Raw genomic sequence first — 18,336 nt, forward strand, 5'->3', positions numbered from 1 at the left:
GAAGTGAAGAAGGCGATAATGAGCCTCCCGCTCAACAAAGCACCCGGCCCGGATGGTTTCACAGCCACATTCTATAAAAAATATGTAGACATCCTCGCCCCATTCCTCACTAGACTTCTAAACACCTTCAAAGATAGTGGGAATGTCACTCCATCTATGAACGAGGCAAAAATTCTGGTTTTTTATAAACAAGGGAAGGATCCCTCCCTCCCGGGCTCATACAGACCTATAGCCCTAATTAACCTAGACTCAAAAATCTACACCAAAATCCTGGCGGCCAGGCTCTCCCCACTGCTCCCCTCCTTAATCAACCCAGATCAATCGGGTTTCATTCCGGGAAGACAGACACATGACAACACCAGAAGACTAGTCCACCTTATAGAGAAAATAAAATTCTCCCGCACCCCAGCAGTACTACTTTCTCTAGATGCAGAAAAGGCGTTCGACCGTGTAGAATGGTCAATGCTCTTTAAAACTCTGGCGCACATGGGATTTGGGAATCAATATATTAACATGATCAAAGCCAATTACTCCTCCCCCTCAGCCAGGATAGCGGTAAACGGAGAAATTACAGAGAGGGTGGAAATATCCAGGGGAACGAAACAGGGCTGCCCACTTTCGCCACTCTTGTATGCGCTATTCCTAGAACCCCTACTCATTAAAATTAGGGAAACAGATCAAATTAGAGGGATTGAGATGGCGGGGAAACAACACAAGGTTATAGCCTATGCGGATGACATGCTTTTGGCACTGGAGGACCCTACCCACTCAGCCCTAGCGGCGTTCCACCTGCTGGAGCTATTTTGGAGCATTTCTGGCTTAAGAATAAATAAAAAAAAATCAGAAATGCTTATATTGGCAGGGTGCAGCGTAACACTGGGTAGAGAGGCAGACCACTTGGACATAAAGGTCGCGGAAGAGGGCATATAATACTTGGGTATAACACTGACTCACAAGGTAGAGACTTTGTACACCAAGAACTATCCCCCACTCCTAGCCAAGATTCAAAGAGATCTAGAGAGGTGGAATCCCCTAAATATTTCCTGGTGGGGGAGAATACAGTCGACAAAAATGAACATTCTCCCTAAAGCACTGTACTACTTCCAGTCCCTACCGGTTGGGGTCCCAGACTCCTTTTTCAGAGCCCTAGCCAAGTCGGTCTCATCCTTCATTTGGAGCAGGAAACCCCCCAGAGTATCCAGAACAATCCTCACATCCAACATCAGGGAAGGTGGCCTAGCACTCCCACACTTTAAGAACTACTACCAAGCGGCCCAGCTCAGGATTCTCAGAGAATGGCTAGGAGATAATCAACGAACGATATGGGTGACACAGGACCGGGCGGTCGCCAGAACGCCACTAGAAGACTTATTATGGACACCTAAGCAGCACAGGCACCCGAATCTTCGCATTAGTGAGATCATGAAGACCAAGCTGAACGCATGGGACGAGCAGACACGGAGAGAGAACATTACCACGACTACGGCCCCGTTCACCCCAATCTGTAGAAACCGGCAGTTCCCCCCGGGGACTGAGCAAGGGGCTTATGGGAACTGGGAGGAAGCTGGTTGCAGGAAAATAGGGGAGATGTTCGTGGACGGGGAGCTGAGATCTTTTGCCAACTGCAAATCAATTTGGAACCTCACTAATGCGGACAGGTACAAATATGAGCAGCTTAGACACTGGCTGATCACGCCTGAGATCACCCATGCGGCGACAAGAGAACTTACCGCCTTTGAAAAGTTTCTCCTCACAAACTCAGGAGACAGAAAACTAGTCTCCAATCTCTATAGGTTCATGAATACCCAGGGAGAAGACATCAAGTGGGCATACATGAAAAGATGGGAAAAAACGCTGGGGATAGTCATCACCGCACAGCAGTGGCAGTCGTTGTGGTCCGATATCCACAAACTGACCAGAGCAGTTCAAACCAAAGAAATGTGGATTAAGATCGTCACGCAATGGCACTACACCCCGGAGAGGCTAAATAGTATGTACCCACTTACACCTAACCACTGCTGGAGAGGCTGTGCTGATGCAGGCTCGTGGAGACACATTTGGTGGGACTGCCCCAAGGTTAAACTCTTCTGGACAGGAGTAATAGCCGAACTGAAGAAGATCTTCCCAGAAGTGGACCGGTACACGGAGAAAACCTGGCTCTGTGGATTCACGGACCACAATGTCAACACACTCACCAAGGCGCAGCGAAAAAGCTTCATGAGCCTACTCATTGCGGCCTGGGCAACAATCGCACAGGGATGGAAAAATAGAGACCCACCGATGCTGTTCACCTGGCTACACAAGGTCTGGTCCCAAATGACCATGGAAAAAATCACACACGATCTCCATGGAACACATGGCTCCTTCATAAAAGAATGGGGTGGAGTGCTAGAATATCTCCAGTCAGACTACATGGCACAGTGGTGCCCGCACTCTATAAAAATCTCTGATTTATTCACCTAGTAACTAGCCGCGAGTACTTTGGATCAATGACTATGCTTCCGGAAGAGGGTGGGCGGGGGAGGTGGGATGGGGAGCTGAGGGATTGTTTACCTTTTGTATCACTTACAAAATAATAAAAACATGTTTTAAAAAAAAAAAACATCTGTTAACTTTTTGTCTAGAGTAGGATTTCCAAAGAATATCTTAACTGACCAAGGCACTACTTTCATGTCCCGCTTAATGCAAGAGGTAGCAGAGATCCTGAATATCAAAACCCTCAGAACATCAGTCTACCATCTCCAGACAGATGGTTTGGTAGAACGTTTCAACCAAACATTAAATGGAATCTTGCAAAAGATGGTGGAAACCGATGAGGAAAACTGGGACGTCATGATACGAAGGGCATTGTTTGCAATCCAGAAGACCCCTCAAGCATCCCTCGGATATTCCCTGTTTGAGCTGCTCTCCTGGAGAGAACCCCAGGATGTGTTGGACATGCTAAAAGAAACTTGGGAAGAAGAGAGGAGGCCATTTTTACCAATTTCCCAAACAGCTCTAAAGTTAAAAATACTTATGGCAGCAGTATGAGAAATTGTAAAGAAACATATGGGACAAGCCCAAGAGGAACAACAATAAATAAACATGCTGTGCCCCAATCATTTTCAGTCAGACAGTCAGTCTTAGTTCTCCTCCCAACATCGCAGAGTATGATGATCTCCAATAGTATGGACCCTAGAAAAAAATTACTATTGAATTATCTTATATCCCAATCCAATAGATGTCAGAAAACACAAGTCTATCATGTGAACCTCCTCACGGAGTAGAAAATAGACCATAGCGTGGAAGCCACTGTTAATATGGCAACTCGCCTTACTGATTCTGATACAGGAAGTTAATTGATTCTCCGGATCTGTCACTTTCACAACAGGGAGACATTAGCAACTTGCTGTCTCAGTTTCCTGGGGTATTCTCGGAACAACCTGGTAGAGTTGCTAATTTCTTGCACTACATCCGAACACTGGCAGGAAAGACCATTAATCTAAAACCATATGTGACATTCATGCCTTTCTCAGGTTAAGTGGTTATTATAGGAGATTTATCCTGAATGATTCCACCCTGGCCACTAACCGAACGGATAAGCTAAAGAATTCCCACCCCCAGAAATTGCCTTGGGAACAAAAATATAAAGCAAGCTTCGACAGACTGAAAAGCATATTTTGTAACGAGCCTATCCTCAAGATGCCGGACTTTAATAAAGAGTTCCTATTACAGACAGATGAATCAAAGCAGGGTTTGGGGGCAGTGCTCTCTCAGGAGTATGATGGAATCAAGCACCCCGTGTTATATACCAGAAGGAAGCTTTTTCCATCAATTATCAATCCATTCGACAATCAATTTACCTTAATCTATACAGGGCTAAATAAATGAATTCTTCCTTCTAATTAACATACATATTGAATCTTTCATATCAGCACAGTTACTCAACGTTTTCTCCTTCCATACCATTTTGAATACCTAATTTTTGCAGATACTGTATAGGAGCTAAATTTAATTAGATGTTCTGTGCATTAAATATCAATTTCCACATATATTCTTTATTTAGTGTCCTATATACACCAAAGAATTAAAACATATATTCTCCTCTTAGTACTTTTAAGTATTCACATTCACCTAAAAAATGTTTCAATGTTTCTGATAGATCAGGGTTTTTACAAAATCAGCACGTGGAATCTGTTGCTAATTTAGTTCTTCTGGCGATATTATTTTTGTGGGCCACAAATCAAAACAGAGTCTCATGATGTTCGCCCTGTATTGTGGACCTGAACATTTCATCAGGTATACAGGGACTGTTTCGTTTTTTTTTCTAAAAAAGCACCAGTTGTAAAGGACTTGTACCTGTTGCACTCTGTCCATGTGTTGTTCTAATCTTAGTACCATCATTTTAATTTTACTTTCATCGGATTATTGATTAGGTCTATGTCAATGTCAGCATTGCTCATTATATCCTGGCATAAATCATGCCATGGTGTCGAGCGGGTTATTTATTTTCATACTGCTTTCTAATGTCACCAGTAGTGAGGGAGAGTAATTACTAGCTGATTTACATTTTGTATACAGCATTAGCCCTTGCACACTCTACTATGGCTTTACGTGATATCAGACCCAGCTCAAGTCGTACAAGCTGTATGGGGAATGATTTAGGGATTGGCAATAGAGTTTTCCAAAATGCACCCTCTAATAGATTCCAGCCCACCTGCATGCCTGGCAGTTTGTATGAGCCCCATAAGCAACTATGGGAACTACTTTCCCCTTATAGAATTTCAAGATTGGAAGAATTGAAAATGTACCGTATTTTGTCCCGGTAGCTTTTTCGCTTGAGACGCTAATGAGCTGATTTTATTTCTTAGATCTGCTTTGTATGGAGCCTCATTTTTGGAATCATTAATCATAATTCCCAAGTATTTATATTGGTTTATCGTTTCAATTTTCCACCCATCGATACTCCACTTAAAATTTGCAACAACTTTTTTTGTATCCATATCCATTTCATGATATTCGATTTGTTTACGTTTATCAAAAGTTTATTTTCCTTTGCATACTCATGAAATTTTAGCAGTTGCCTTTGGAGTCCAATTGGAGTGCGGTCAATGATGACGAGATCATCAGCATAAAATAAGTGGGGTATTGGTTTGGTTCCTAATTTTGGCGGGAATGCCTGCAAATTTTTGAACAGCAGATGCATGCTTGTATGGAAAAGCACTGGCATATCTAAAGTCAAAGATTGTCCGATATATACCAGCACGGGTGCTTAGATCAGAAAATTTGGGACAGATTGTGGTCAGACCACACAAGAAAGCAAACGGCTTAGGTCGAGCCTTTCAAACGCGTGCAGCCCTCACATGGAACAGTCTACCATTAAACCTTAGACTTGAGCCTAATCATTTATCTTTCAGAAATAGTCTGAAAACTCATCTGTTTAAATAAACTTAATCACTTGATGGCTAGTTAGGCTTACCTGTTCTCTCCTGTTGCTTAGCTTGCCAAGTGTCCTGTCTGATACGTAACTCCATGTTTGTCCCTTGTCTTTATGTTGCGCGCCGATGCCTGCGGGCTGCCCGCGCCATATAAATAAATAAATAAATGTCTTTTATATAGAAGTTTAATAGCGTAGCTGCCAATATACAGCCTTGTTTTAACCCTCTATTAGTGGATATATTTATTTATTTATTTTTATATTTGTATAGCGCGCAAACAGCCATTGGGCTTCGAGGCGCTGTTACTTGTGAGGAGCTTAGTTACATGCGAGCTGGTTAACAGGTTATACATTTATACTTTCTGAGCAACGGGTTGGTTTGTATACATTTATACATTCTGGATAAGCAAGCTAGGTATCCTGCGGCCTAGGTGGACGTACAGGAGGATGTGGAGGAAGAGGTGATTAGGTGAAGAGCAATATTTTCACTGCTTTGCGGAATGCCATATGTAAATTTTTTCTGCTCGTAGTGGTGGTGGTAGGGCATTCCATTGCTGGGCTGCAAGGTATGGAAAGATGGCACCTCCTGCTCTCTTGATTTTGGGCACTGTAATCAGGTTTGTGTAGAGTGTTCTAGTCGGTCTTGTGGAGGCAGTGAGGTATAGGCTGTGACAGTAACCCATTCTGTGTTAGTTTAACCTGTATCATAGTGTTTGTGTAGAGTTGTTGAAGAGACTGCAATATATGTGAAGGACATCCATCATTTATACATTTTTGCCACAGTATTTTTCTTGAAATTGAGTCGAACACGACTTTAAAATCAATGTATGCCAAGTACATGGCGTGATTGTTGCTTAGGGCTTGTCTTTTCAATGCAGACAAGGTTATAAGATTGATTGAAGTGCCTAGACCAGAGACAACCCCAGATTGATGTGAGTCAATCATGTCTTCTGCTAGTATCCATTCATTTAATTCTCTTAAATTCAATCGTGCATATATTTTCCCAGATATATCTAAAAGTGCTAATGGGCAGTAGTTTGCAGGTGACTTCCTTTCTCCCTTTTTAAAAATTGGCACCAATTGGCCTTATCCTTATTTCAATAAATATCCTGAAAAATGTCCAGCTAGTGTCTGCCTCCTTCCGACCCACCACACTACCCTTCACCACTTAATGCCGGTGGCTCGATGTGCACCTGCCATGCTTCCAACGGTTCTCTAAACCGCTTGAACCTGCTGTCCTTTCTCTCCCCCTACAAATACCTTGTGTTTCAACCCACAAACTGGGCAGGCCTATTTTCCCACTTCCCAATTACCTTTCCCTGCTGCCATTCTGACCCGTCCCTGCCACAATATCTGCGCGCCGATACATCACTCTGGTATTTCACTTCCAGGACCTCTCTCCTTCTGGTGTGTAATATGCATAACATGCTGCTATTGTTTCCCCACCAACATATTCAATCGAAAAAGTAAGCAACCACCTACCACCATGATGCGTTTTAGTGACCATGGAGGCAATGACCCAGACACAAGCAAATAATTTAGACAACGCCAAGTATTGGAGTTAAAATTGGCCACAGATTTATTTTAAATGGGCCCAAACACTGCTTGTGGCGAACCAAAGGGGCAAATGACAGAGAAGAGAAGTTCCAAGAAACATTGGACATGACCAATCACATTTTGGGGCATATGCCCCTTCTAGACCTTTTCGCACCAGAGTGTAGTAGTGACAATGCTGGATAGTAAAATACACCAAAACTGCTTGTTTGCTTTTTTAGGAACCTCTCTAGGCGAGCTGTCAGATCTTTGCAAAGTAACAGTGTCCAAGGTTCCAATGCCAGACCAATTGCCCCCTGAAACAGAGATTACTTGCACCCTAAAAAGCGAACTAGTCATTGGCATAGTCAGTTTCTCCTTCATATGTAAGTTTGTAAGTAGCTAGATCACCTATGGCCCAACATCCTGATTCTACCTGTGCCCACCGTTGCTGCTGGTGCAGTCGTAGCTGGTTCTAAACCGCCATAATTTTTATGATCATTGACAAGCCATTTTTCTATGGTTTTTCCATGGTGGACCAAGTAGGACCATGGTTTGGTCATGATAGTTGACATTGCTTTCTCATCTCTACTGTTGTATGCAGTACCGTGAAGTCACCTATGCCTGTTTAGATTACCTAGGACATTAAGACCAGAAAGCACAAGGGAGGTTTCCTGATAGCACCGTTTGCATTTAGTTTCCTTAAGAGACCTCAAATGTACCTGCTTTGCCTGCATTACTAAGTACCTTGATGCTTTTAGCAACCACAAAAAGCCAAGTAAAATGAGTATTTGATAAGTAAGTGTACCTTGGTATACTAAGTATCCCAAGAGTAAGGATGCCTTGAATGTTAATGTGCAGATGCCCTGTAGAACCAGTCCATACGATCACACAGAACAGGGTGGCATTTCTCTTCTGCTTTTAAATGGATATGACACATATTTCACCCATTTCTTCAAGAGGAATTATTTGCTGTTAATAAGATTGTTTTATTACCCTCTACAAACGAAAGAACCATTAGCCTCACTGGTTCCCAGGAAGGAGACTGCCCAGTGTTCAGATTAGGAAGGCATTTTGCACACTGCTCTCAATAGCCAATGGCTTTGTCACCATCATTCTTGAGAACATAGTCATGAAAACGGGCCATAGCTCTGTTCGCTCTTTGGACACGCTCTATGGAAATAAATGGGACATGCAAAAGGGGGAAGCACACCAAGCCACAAAGATCATTTTCCTCCACATGAGGTGCTTTTCATTGCCACATTATGCTGACATCATTTCAAAACCAGAAAATGTGGCAGGTCCTTCATAAAGGGGTTTTTGACTTACTATGTATTACTTGAGCAAGCTCCATGTTATCAGGCCAGAAGGTCACACCTCTGTTCTACAGGAGGTCAGAAAAGGTGTACAAAGTAACCACAACCACTCGAAAATACATTTCAGGTTAAGTACTTCATCAGTCTTTATTGAGCCAACTGTCCAGTTTTGGGCACAGAAGAGCCCCTTTGAATGACCTCAGTGCAACAACTACCAGGGGACTTACTCAGCAAATAGGGTGTTGCAAAACGGGGCAGCAGAATGTTGGTTCAGTTCTGCTGAGTGGCCAGGATATGTTTGTATGTTGTCCCGGTCCATTCTGTCAACTCTCCTTTACTTGCCCGTAGAATCTTATTCCAAGAGGAGCTGCAAGGTGGCATGATGAAGGTTTGGGAGCAGGTTCCAGGGAGTCCTTACCCATTAACATGTAAATATTACCTGGGAAAGTTGGGATAGCTCCCTTGAGGAACCTGGGCTAGGGGTGTAAGCAGGTGCAAGGATCTGAAAGGTGGTGAATGCTGGGGAACGCATGCCAACGCCAGGAGCGTGTACCAGTAGCTCCACACTGGCCTTTGTGGCTTGATAGGTTTATTTCCAGCAAGACTTTGCTGACTTGGGCACTGACAAGCCCTTGAGGATTAGAAAATGTCATCTCAGTGGTGTCTTTTACTGAATCCACTCTTATTATATTGTTGGTCTTGTGAAAATCTATTGACAATTTATTCTAAAAACACCTATTCGTACCAATTTATAAAAAGGGGGACAAATTGGTCTTGTCTAATTATCGACCCATTGCATTGACTGATGATTCCAGCAAGGTTTTTTCAATTCTTCTATTAAGGGACCTTAACTATGCAATCATAGAACACAATCTTTTCAGTCGCTTCCAGGTGGGGTTTCGAGAAGAGTTGGGTACTTCCCTCAATGCTTCCATCTTGTCACATCTGAGAGACTATGTTCACCACTCACAGTTGGAGGAAGTTTTTATAGCCTCCCTGGATATGACTAGCGTTTTTGATGTTGTTATTAGGTCCAGGCTCTGGAAAAAAAATGCTTTCTTTAAATATCCCCCGTAAATTGGTGCAATTGATTGCCCTAATGCACACACATACTACTGTATGTGTCACCCTATCCAAGGATGGTGTCTTGTCGCTAGAGATTAATACCGTTACGGGAGTCAAACAGGGGTGTACTTTGGCTCTGACGCTCTTCAACCTATACGTTTGCGATGTTGAGGGACTGTGGCAGGGTCCTTCCATCGCACCGGCTAGGTTGGGGAGTGTGAGTTTGGAGTGGATAGCCTTTGCGGACGATTTTATAATCTTCGATAGAACTCTGCGGGGTCTTATAGTGAAGATCCAGCTCTTTTTCAAATACGCCCAGGATAGCAACCTCTTCCCTAATGCTGCAAAGTCAAAGGTTTTGGTTCTAACTCACAGAATTAAGGGACAACATCTGGTCTGGACTATGGGAACCGATGGTGTGGAGCAGGTTAAGTCTGTTATTTATTTGGGTTACCATTTGGCGAATAGGGTTAGTATTGTTTATTGGCAAACCATCTTGGCTAATAAAGCTCAAAAACCTTGTGCTCAGATAAAGTTTTTAAAGCAGAAGGTCTGTACATTCTACTTACTGCCCTTGAGGTGTTATTATCTGGCCAAATTTGAGTTGATTATTCTATACAGACTCGACCTTTTCTCCCACAATATGGGGGATATTCTAAACATTCTTCAGGGAAGGACTTGGAAGGACGTCTTGGGCCTTCCGATGGGTATACCTAATGCTATCATTAGACATGAGTTGTGTCTAGTGTCATTGAAGGCTAGATATGTCTGGAGACAGCTCTCATTTTTTCGAAGAATGATTGTCCCTCCGAAGAACTCCGTTCATGAGAACTTGAATTCTGCTATTCTTGACAGTACTGTTCCATCCATTGCAGAGTTTATAGATCGGATGCTTGCAGTATTGTTGTGTTTTAACGGTTCTTGGGATGATCTGGTATTAAGACCTGGGCACATTGAAAAGATCCTGTTTAGGTTTGACTGGTCTGAGACAGTTGACTTCATTTCAACCTACGTCAGCTATGAGGAATATTCTCAGTTTGTGCATGCAAGGGAATGCTTACCGATGTATCTTCAGCAATTTCCTTGTTCAAACGTACCTATGAATTATATGCGTTTTAGGTTAAATCAGCTTCCTGCCTATGAGAAGATCAGACATTGGAGCAAGACGCATAATATAGCTATTTTGAAAGCATTTGAGAGAAACTGTAGGTTTTGTGGAGCTATCGACTCATGAGAGACCCTGAAGCACTTGGTTGTTGTCTGTTCGTTTTTCGATAAGGAACGTGCCAAGATCTTCAGGGAAAAGATCCCTGACTCTCCAGAAGTGTCCAGTAACTTATGTATGTGGGGCACTAGCATTTCCTTGGTCCTAGCTTTGAATTCTTTTCTTATTTTTTTGAGCTTTGAGCTGGATAAGACAAATCTAGAAATGGGTACTTTGATCTGAATGGATTTTATTGATAAGTTTGTATTCGATTGATAATTTGATGTCTTCATTTAAAATGTTCTTTTTTTATTTATTTTATTTGGAGAGATTATATTTGTTTTGTAAAAATTCGGTATATATTGAATTTGTTTTTTCATGTATTTTATGAAATATGTTGTGTAAGGTTTTTTTTAAAACTATATATGCAACAATAAAACATAAAAATAAAAACACCTATTTTCAATTGCTCATGTGTTGGTTGCATTTATTGTCGGCATCTTGGATTTGGCTGGTTATTTTATCAGCATTTTAATAAGTGAACCTTTTATCCCTTGTAAAAAGGCAAGCTCAGGATTCTGTCAGTGTAAGGGAGCAAGATATTGCCAGGCTGTGCCGCCAGCTCGACGACACCAATGACGAGCTTTCTCGGACCGGCAGGGACAGGGAGTCGGTGGTACAGGAGAACTCTCGATTACAGGATCAACTATCAAAGACAAAGCAAGAAAACCAGGTACGTTCTGCGCATCATTGTCCGATATCTATATGAAGAACATTTTGTCGTCATGTAATCAAACATAGAATTATTGGCATTTTTGTTACTTTATTGTTCAGTGCATGCTAATACTAGAAGAATGTTGCACTTAAATATTTTTTAACTGTCTCTTTTCAGACACTTAACCACAGACTGAAAGACTCTCAAAAGGAACTTGAGGAGGTTAAACTGAAGGTGCAGGATACCATTGCAGATGTTTCCAGGCTCGAAAGTCAGATACATGCTAAAGTATGATTCTCACATTTTCCCATTTCTATTTAAAGTAGTGCTTATTAAATCAAATACAATATGATATAATGTAATATAGTAGCAAGTGGACAACTTGTAGAGAACAATTCAGCCTTTAAAAGCTAATATAAAATTATGAACTATTTGAATACATTTCTGTTATAACTGCAATAGATTGGCCAGCAGAAACTTCATATGCTCTACTGTTAAGAAAGGATTTTCTTTTTGTAACTTTCCTTCCATTAACATCAATGGAACCCCCAGCTATTTTGCTATATGCCTTGCACCCTGACCTGACTATGAATGTAAGTAAATACTTTTTACTTCATGTACATTGCTGAACTCATTTATTTTGGGAGCACTGGTCCGCCCTTAGGGTTGCCAGTGCAGGTGGACTGTTGCCTTTCCTTACTTACTGTGTTGTTTACTTCTGACGGGAGATGAGCTCAGCACAAGCCCATCTCCTATCAAATAAAAAAGAATGTTAACAAAATGGCCACTGCCACTGAATTGGAAAAGAGACTCAGTCCCTTTTCAGATGACGGCGGCCATGGAAAACATGTTCCAAAATGGCTGCTGTCATCCAAAAAGGAACCCTTTTCTATTTCAATGGTGGCCAGACGGGAGAAGATCGAGGACTGGAGTGCAAGGCTCCGGTCCCGCAGGTAAGTTGAAGAGGCTGGGAAGGGGAATTGGGTGATTTGAAAGGGTGGGGAGCAACAGGGAGAGTCTCCCTGTTGCCTTCCCAATTTAAGAAAAAAAAGGAAAGGGGGAAAAAAGCACCACCCAGGGAAGGGCCTCAGATGGCTGAAACAGCGGGTGGGGATTGTGTATTCTCGCCTGCTGTTCCAGCCACCTGATTGGTTGGCTCACCCTCCCCGGGGTGAATAGAGCAATGTAGGGTGTCCTTAATGGTTTTCTGTATCAACTTTTTGTTTATCTCAAGCACCATACTTCTGATTCACAAATCTGGTTAGTCACTCTGAAAAATGCACCAGAGCTCCGTGTACAGTCATTTCATTAGCTGTCCGTTGCTTAAAATATTCCAAGTTCATGGGTCCACTACCATTTCCCGCTTTCCCTAAATTTAGCCTTTGAAAGGAAAAGTATTGGCACTCAAAATTAAAATAAAGTCTGATCACTATGTCGTGTAGTAGACCACAGTCTACATAGGACCAATCCAAGGGGATGCTGATGCTGCAGCAGTTCAATGTCGTTTTGAGACTCCGACGTTCCTCTCAGGTTGATGGCAGCCTCGCTGTTAAACGCAAAGAGCAGTACAGTACGCTTCTCCTCAAGTCTCATGGATAGAAATGTCAAACTGCAAAAGGAAGAGCACACCTGCTACATGTAAAGACAGCAAAGCAGTTCCTTTTTTCCAGTCCAGTTGGATAAAGGTTGTCTTCAAGGAGGAATATACCTAGGGCGTCAGAGATTTTATGTGGGAAAATTACTGTGCAAAATGTGTGAGGCTATTGACAGTTGTACCATAGTCAGAGTGTCCAGCCTTCAAGAAGGCATGATGCAGGATATGTCATTCAAGACATTGGGCCTCATTATGACGCTGCCGGTCATGAAACAACGGTGGCGGTAAACCCGCTGCCACCGTTGTTTCCAGATTGGAACACTACGGGTTCTGCAGGCATGTGGCCTTACCCCCGCCAGGTCTGAGCTGGCGAGAGTAGCGCCACCCGCCTGCAGACGGAAATGGAAACACTGGCACCGTTATTTACGGTGCCAGTGTTTCCATGGTCCCCATCCCCATGGAGTCCTATGGGACTGCATGGGAATGGGGATTACTGGGTCACCGGGGTTGTAATGCCCCAGTGATTCCGGCAATCACAGAGGCAGTAATTTGCTACGAGTCTGGCGGCAGCCTGCCGGTTTTTCCGGCATAGCTACTGCCGGACTCGTAATGAGGACCATTGTTTGCCAAGTTGTTAATCTGCCACATCAGCCTTGACTGTAAGGTTTATCTTTTTATCTAGTTCTTTGTTTTATTAATATTGCTGACTTCTCACTGCTCACTGTTGCATGACATAGAGCACTTTTGGCACAGATCCTTGTACACCTTGACACCTGAAGGACATTGTCACAAGAATCTGTTCTGGTCAGATGTACAAGAGGCAGCAAATTCTTATATGCACTTATTAAGAAGGGGTTTAGGAATCAGCCATTAGGACAGATTCTAAGATGGCATCCTATTCTGGTGAATGGGGAAAGAAACTCTAGCCAAACTCTATCAAGGTACTATAACTGAGCGTAAGGCTAAGACTTAGCAGAGTAACAGAGTGTTGAAGGGTTCAGTCAAACGTACACAGAGCACTCTTAATGGCACAAGTTAGGCAGAATGTACAAAAATTCTATTATTTACTTAGACCTTGGAGAAACTGTTAGTAATTAAGAACCACGGGTATGTATTACACTAAACATTCACTACTATTATATACAAATTCACTTTTGGTGTACAATGGCCACAGAGCACTAACACTTTACTCTTGAACACAGTTAAAACAATCTGAGCAACTGTAGTGTAGCAAAGAAAGTGAAGAAAGGGCAATGTAAGTAAGAACCAAATTAGAGAACTAATATATGTAGGAAAGAAATTAGTTAGAAACATCATTCACAGCCTTACAAAATAAGTCACTACATCTTAAAAAGTCCTTCCCTATCTATAAAAGATGAGGCCTAGTGCCCGTAGAGTCACAGGTCCTAAGGCAGTTTTTTTTTTCAGAAGGAGGGGTCTTTAAATGGAATCTGAACAAGTGTGGCAAAGCCAACAGGAAAATTCTAGTTTCTCAAAGTTGAAGGACAATGGGCCTCATTACACGGAACGCGGTAGGGGATTACCGGCACCGGTAAGGGCACTGGTGCCGGTAATCCCCTACCGCCTTACTACGAGGTCCCTTTGCGGGACCCGACCTCAACGGCTGGTTTTACCAGCCGTTAAGGAATGGGCCAACAAAGGGACCTTGGAGTCAATTACGGTACTGCAATTTGCGGTACCGTAATTGCCGCCTTCCCCATTCCCATTGAGCCTTGTGGGGGCTCAAATGGGAATGGGGAAGTGCCATGGTGAATGGGGAATTACCGCCCCCACTCACCTTGGAATTTGGTGGTAATTCCGCCATTCACCATGGCGGACTCGGTACGGTACCGGCAGCAACCATGGCGCTAATAGCGCCATGGTTACCGCCTACCGTGTAATGAGGCCCAATGAAAGTAAAGTTCTAGGGAGACCCTCTCCCAATCCAACCACCAGGTGAGAATTCAGTTCTATGTGATATGTCTGCATTTTAAAAGCCGAAAACACAAAAAACACGAATTATTTTGAGCCCTTTTTGTGTGGCCAAAATATCACATATTCTACCCCCCTGCCCCCACATCCCAGAAGGCGATCCGGTCCCCACCCTCTCCTGTTGGTTTTCCTGTTAAGAATCTCCCATTTCCTCACCCACCACCCCCTTCCCAGCCCAACATACACTTTCTCCCCAAACACAGGGCCACACTCAAACACACAACACACTTACCTCACTCGATGCTCCTTTCCTCTCCTGCCCGTGCTTGCCAGCCCTTGCATGCACTCGTGTGCAGCAGGGGCATGACAGTTCGATTTAGAAAGACCGCTCTGTGCCGTCACCGAGCGGTCTTTCTAAATCTATCATTTTTTTTCTTGATTGTAATAAAACTACTTTTTCACTTGATACAGAGGATTCTTGATCAGAACTTCATCGATCACAGTCAGGTAAACGGCCAGTAGGACAAGGATCTCATGCCATTTAAATCCTATGGAGATGGGGGAGCGGGATCAGGTATGTTTACTTACACCCTAATCTCCAATTCACTTAGGAGCCACTTCGACAGCTCCCCCATGCTCTGTGTCTTGGCTCCAGTGAAGGAGGTCCAGGCCACGGGTTGCGGGCGCAGAGGATACATTCAGTGCCAGGATTTTAAGTACAGCCAGTCAGCGGTTCTGTGCTCTGGCGAGATGGTTCCTGGGACTGGACAGCTGGATGACCCTGGCACAATGAAGAAAGGATCACTACGTTGTTGACTGCCCCTGAGGACCCCCTGGGCATTATAGCAGGTGGGGATCAGCAATAGCCACTTCGAAGAAATGACAGCAGACCACCCTTGTGGCGGAAACAAAGAAGTTGGTCCTGCAATGCCCCTCTTTGTGCTGGAGAGCTGCAACTGCAGGGGGAGGCCACTTGCTTCACAAGTCGAGGGTCTGTGGAGTCTCAGGTCTTAACTCTGGAAGGTGACCGATACAGCGAGGTAGCCTATGAAGAAGCTGGTCAGCCCTCAGGGTGGTTCCTGGGACACGTCCAAAGTCTTCCAAGAACAGGATCCTCGAGCAGGGGTTGAGATCGGGGTTTTCCTAGCAGTCCAGGGGTGGAAGCACTGATGTAGGCCTTCTGGAGATCAGCAAAGCAGCAGGGCTTCACCCGCATGGTTGACTAACACAATGCAGGAAGGCTGCACCACTGACTTTCGGGACTTAAGCAGGATGCTCCACTTCGTAGGGGTCTTGGTTGCAAAAGTCCTCCTTTTATCCAGGATTCAAGAGGGAGTAGCCCCAATCCCACCAATGGTAAGGATTTGCACCGTTCAAACTGGTAGGGGGTGTCTAAATCAAGGACAGGCTCCGACCACCACATCTGCTCAGCAACAGATACACTTTGGCAAGGATGTGGACTGGGACCAGACAGTCCACATCCGGCCATAAACACACACCGCCGCTTTCCACAGTCAAGAGGGAGCTTTCCCTGGCAAAGGGCTTACCATATATGAAAAATCTGCCTCTCAGATGGCAGGAAGAAGGAGAAAATACAAAAAGGCCAAAGGACAGGCAGAAATTTTTATTTTAGGGTGTGAGGTACTCTAAAAGTCATAAAGTGCTCAAATGTAAAATAAACACAGTAGAAAAAGATCCGCTGCCATTTTGGATACATCATGCAAGTAACCACAAAGTTGTGATTAACAAAGTAAAAGGGATACAAAGTATCTCTACTGCACCTCACTGTAAGGCAGAGGTCTTCAAACTGTGGGGCGCACCCCCCCAGGGGGCGCAGCCACATTCCCAGGGGGCGCGAGACCCCAGACTGAATTTTTTAAAAAAACATATATACATTTTTTAATGGAGGAAATGGGTCACGGCGGCTCACAGGGGCGGTCTGTAGCATAAAACTGTCTCGGGCACCAATGTAAAAGTGGCCCACAGTTGCAAATGGCAATGAATTCCTTTAGTGACAGACTGTTTGAATAGTACCCAAGAGGGTTCTTTTTGTTAGAATGTAAGCAAAGTGTGATATTAAAAGAAAATGCAGCAACAATGGTCAAAACTACTAGCTGCATATTGAAGAAACTCATCAAACTGTCCCACATTGGCCCAAAAACTGTCCCATTTTGACCCAAAAAACTGTCCCACACTAGCATTTTGCATTTTTGGTTTGGGCATTGCCCTGTTGCCCTATAGGCCAGTCCGAGCATGGTTGCTCATACATAATGGGTAAGGGTGCGCTGACCTAGTGGCCCCCTCACCCATTATTTAGGAGCCGAGGAGCCAGCCTAGTGAAACACTGAGCTCTCCCTCAGCTGCTTTTTCCAGCTGAGGAAGTGCTCCTGGGCTGGCTGAACTGTCAAATGAAAACACTGTTTCCCGTTGACAGTTCAGTTTCCGAGCCGCACATGCTCACTGAGCCATGCAAGACTGGGGGTGTTTTGCTTTGCAAGCCTTGCATTGGAAATGCTGGTTGGGGAACAGCATGTCTGTATGTGCGAGAGTGAGCTCCTGCGCCACCTCGCACATATGGACAGAGCAGCCTAGAGTGGGGCGTGTCTGCACCCACGCGCAGGACCCTGCATGAATGTGCAGGAAGCTCTTGCTTCCCGATTCCTGTTCATGATGCAGGGGCGCTCGGGAGGAAATTTCAGGAACGGGGCAGAAGGTAAGTTTATGTTCATTTTTTATTTTTTTAAATATGTGTATGGATGCGTGTATGCTTGTGTTGTGTTATGAGTGAGTGTATGGTGATGGGTGCTCGCGTGAATGATTGATGATTGCTGTTTGAATGTGTGTGTGTTTGTTTTGGTCCTTTGAGGTGATTTTGGTGGGGGTTGGAGGGGAGAAGGGTTGTACAACAAAGGCACCCCCACTCACCAAAAATGCCTTTGTTGCACAATCCCCCTGCCAAAATCAGCTCTCCTTCTGAGACGCTGTGGAGCCCAGGGAACAGGGATGGTATTTTTTACTGGACATGTATCATAGATGTCCAGTCAAAAATACCATGCTTTCTCCCTGGGCCCCCCAGCGCCTTGCATTCACACATAATCAATTTGGGGGACAGGGGTGGTATCGTTTTACTGGACATCTATCATAGATACCACTCCTCATTTCATGTACAACCAACTAGCTCAGCTCCAATCACATATAGCCAAGTGTTAATCATTTTAAACATGAGACTGCCCTTGGCCATAACTTGTATTCTGTTTATACCACAGCAAAATACTTTGTAGATAAGATGGTTTATGTTTAAGTCTGCTTAACATCCAGAAAATCTTATGGCAAGGTGCTTCTAGGTATTACAGAATATAAAGATGCCAGTGGCATTTTACCATGGGGCTTTATTTCAGAAAATAAACCCCATTCTCCAGATGTCTGGTTAAATCCAGAAATTATGCACCCGTGTATCAGACAGCACACGAAGGAAGCATTTGATGGATGGGTCATAGGAATTATTTGGACAAATACTCAAGCAGCCTGCTTGCAGATCAGTACCTACTGAGCAAAATCCTT

The 18,336-nt window shown here is 43.8% G+C and overlaps 1 protein-coding gene across 7 annotated transcripts in view; it reads left to right on the forward strand.

The window, feature by feature from the left end:
* The window catches only part of TSGA10 (testis specific 10), a 539,078-nt gene that overhangs the window by 360,883 nt on the left and 159,859 nt on the right, over positions 1-18,336 (forward strand). For all 7 annotated transcript variants that reach the window (XM_069636638.1, XM_069636640.1, XM_069636642.1 and 4 more), the window contains exons 13-14: positions 11,099-11,267; positions 11,427-11,537. In XM_069636638.1, coding sequence (XP_069492739.1) covers positions 11,099-11,267; positions 11,427-11,537 — 280 coding nt within the window. The remainder of the gene's footprint in view (positions 1-11,098; positions 11,268-11,426; positions 11,538-18,336) is intronic.

This window comes from Ambystoma mexicanum, chromosome 7p (genome assembly GCF_040938575.1).
Source record: "Ambystoma mexicanum isolate Mex_15411 chromosome 7p, UKY_AmexF1_1, whole genome shotgun sequence".
Lineage (NCBI taxonomy): Eukaryota > Metazoa > Chordata > Amphibia > Caudata > Ambystomatidae > Ambystoma > Ambystoma mexicanum.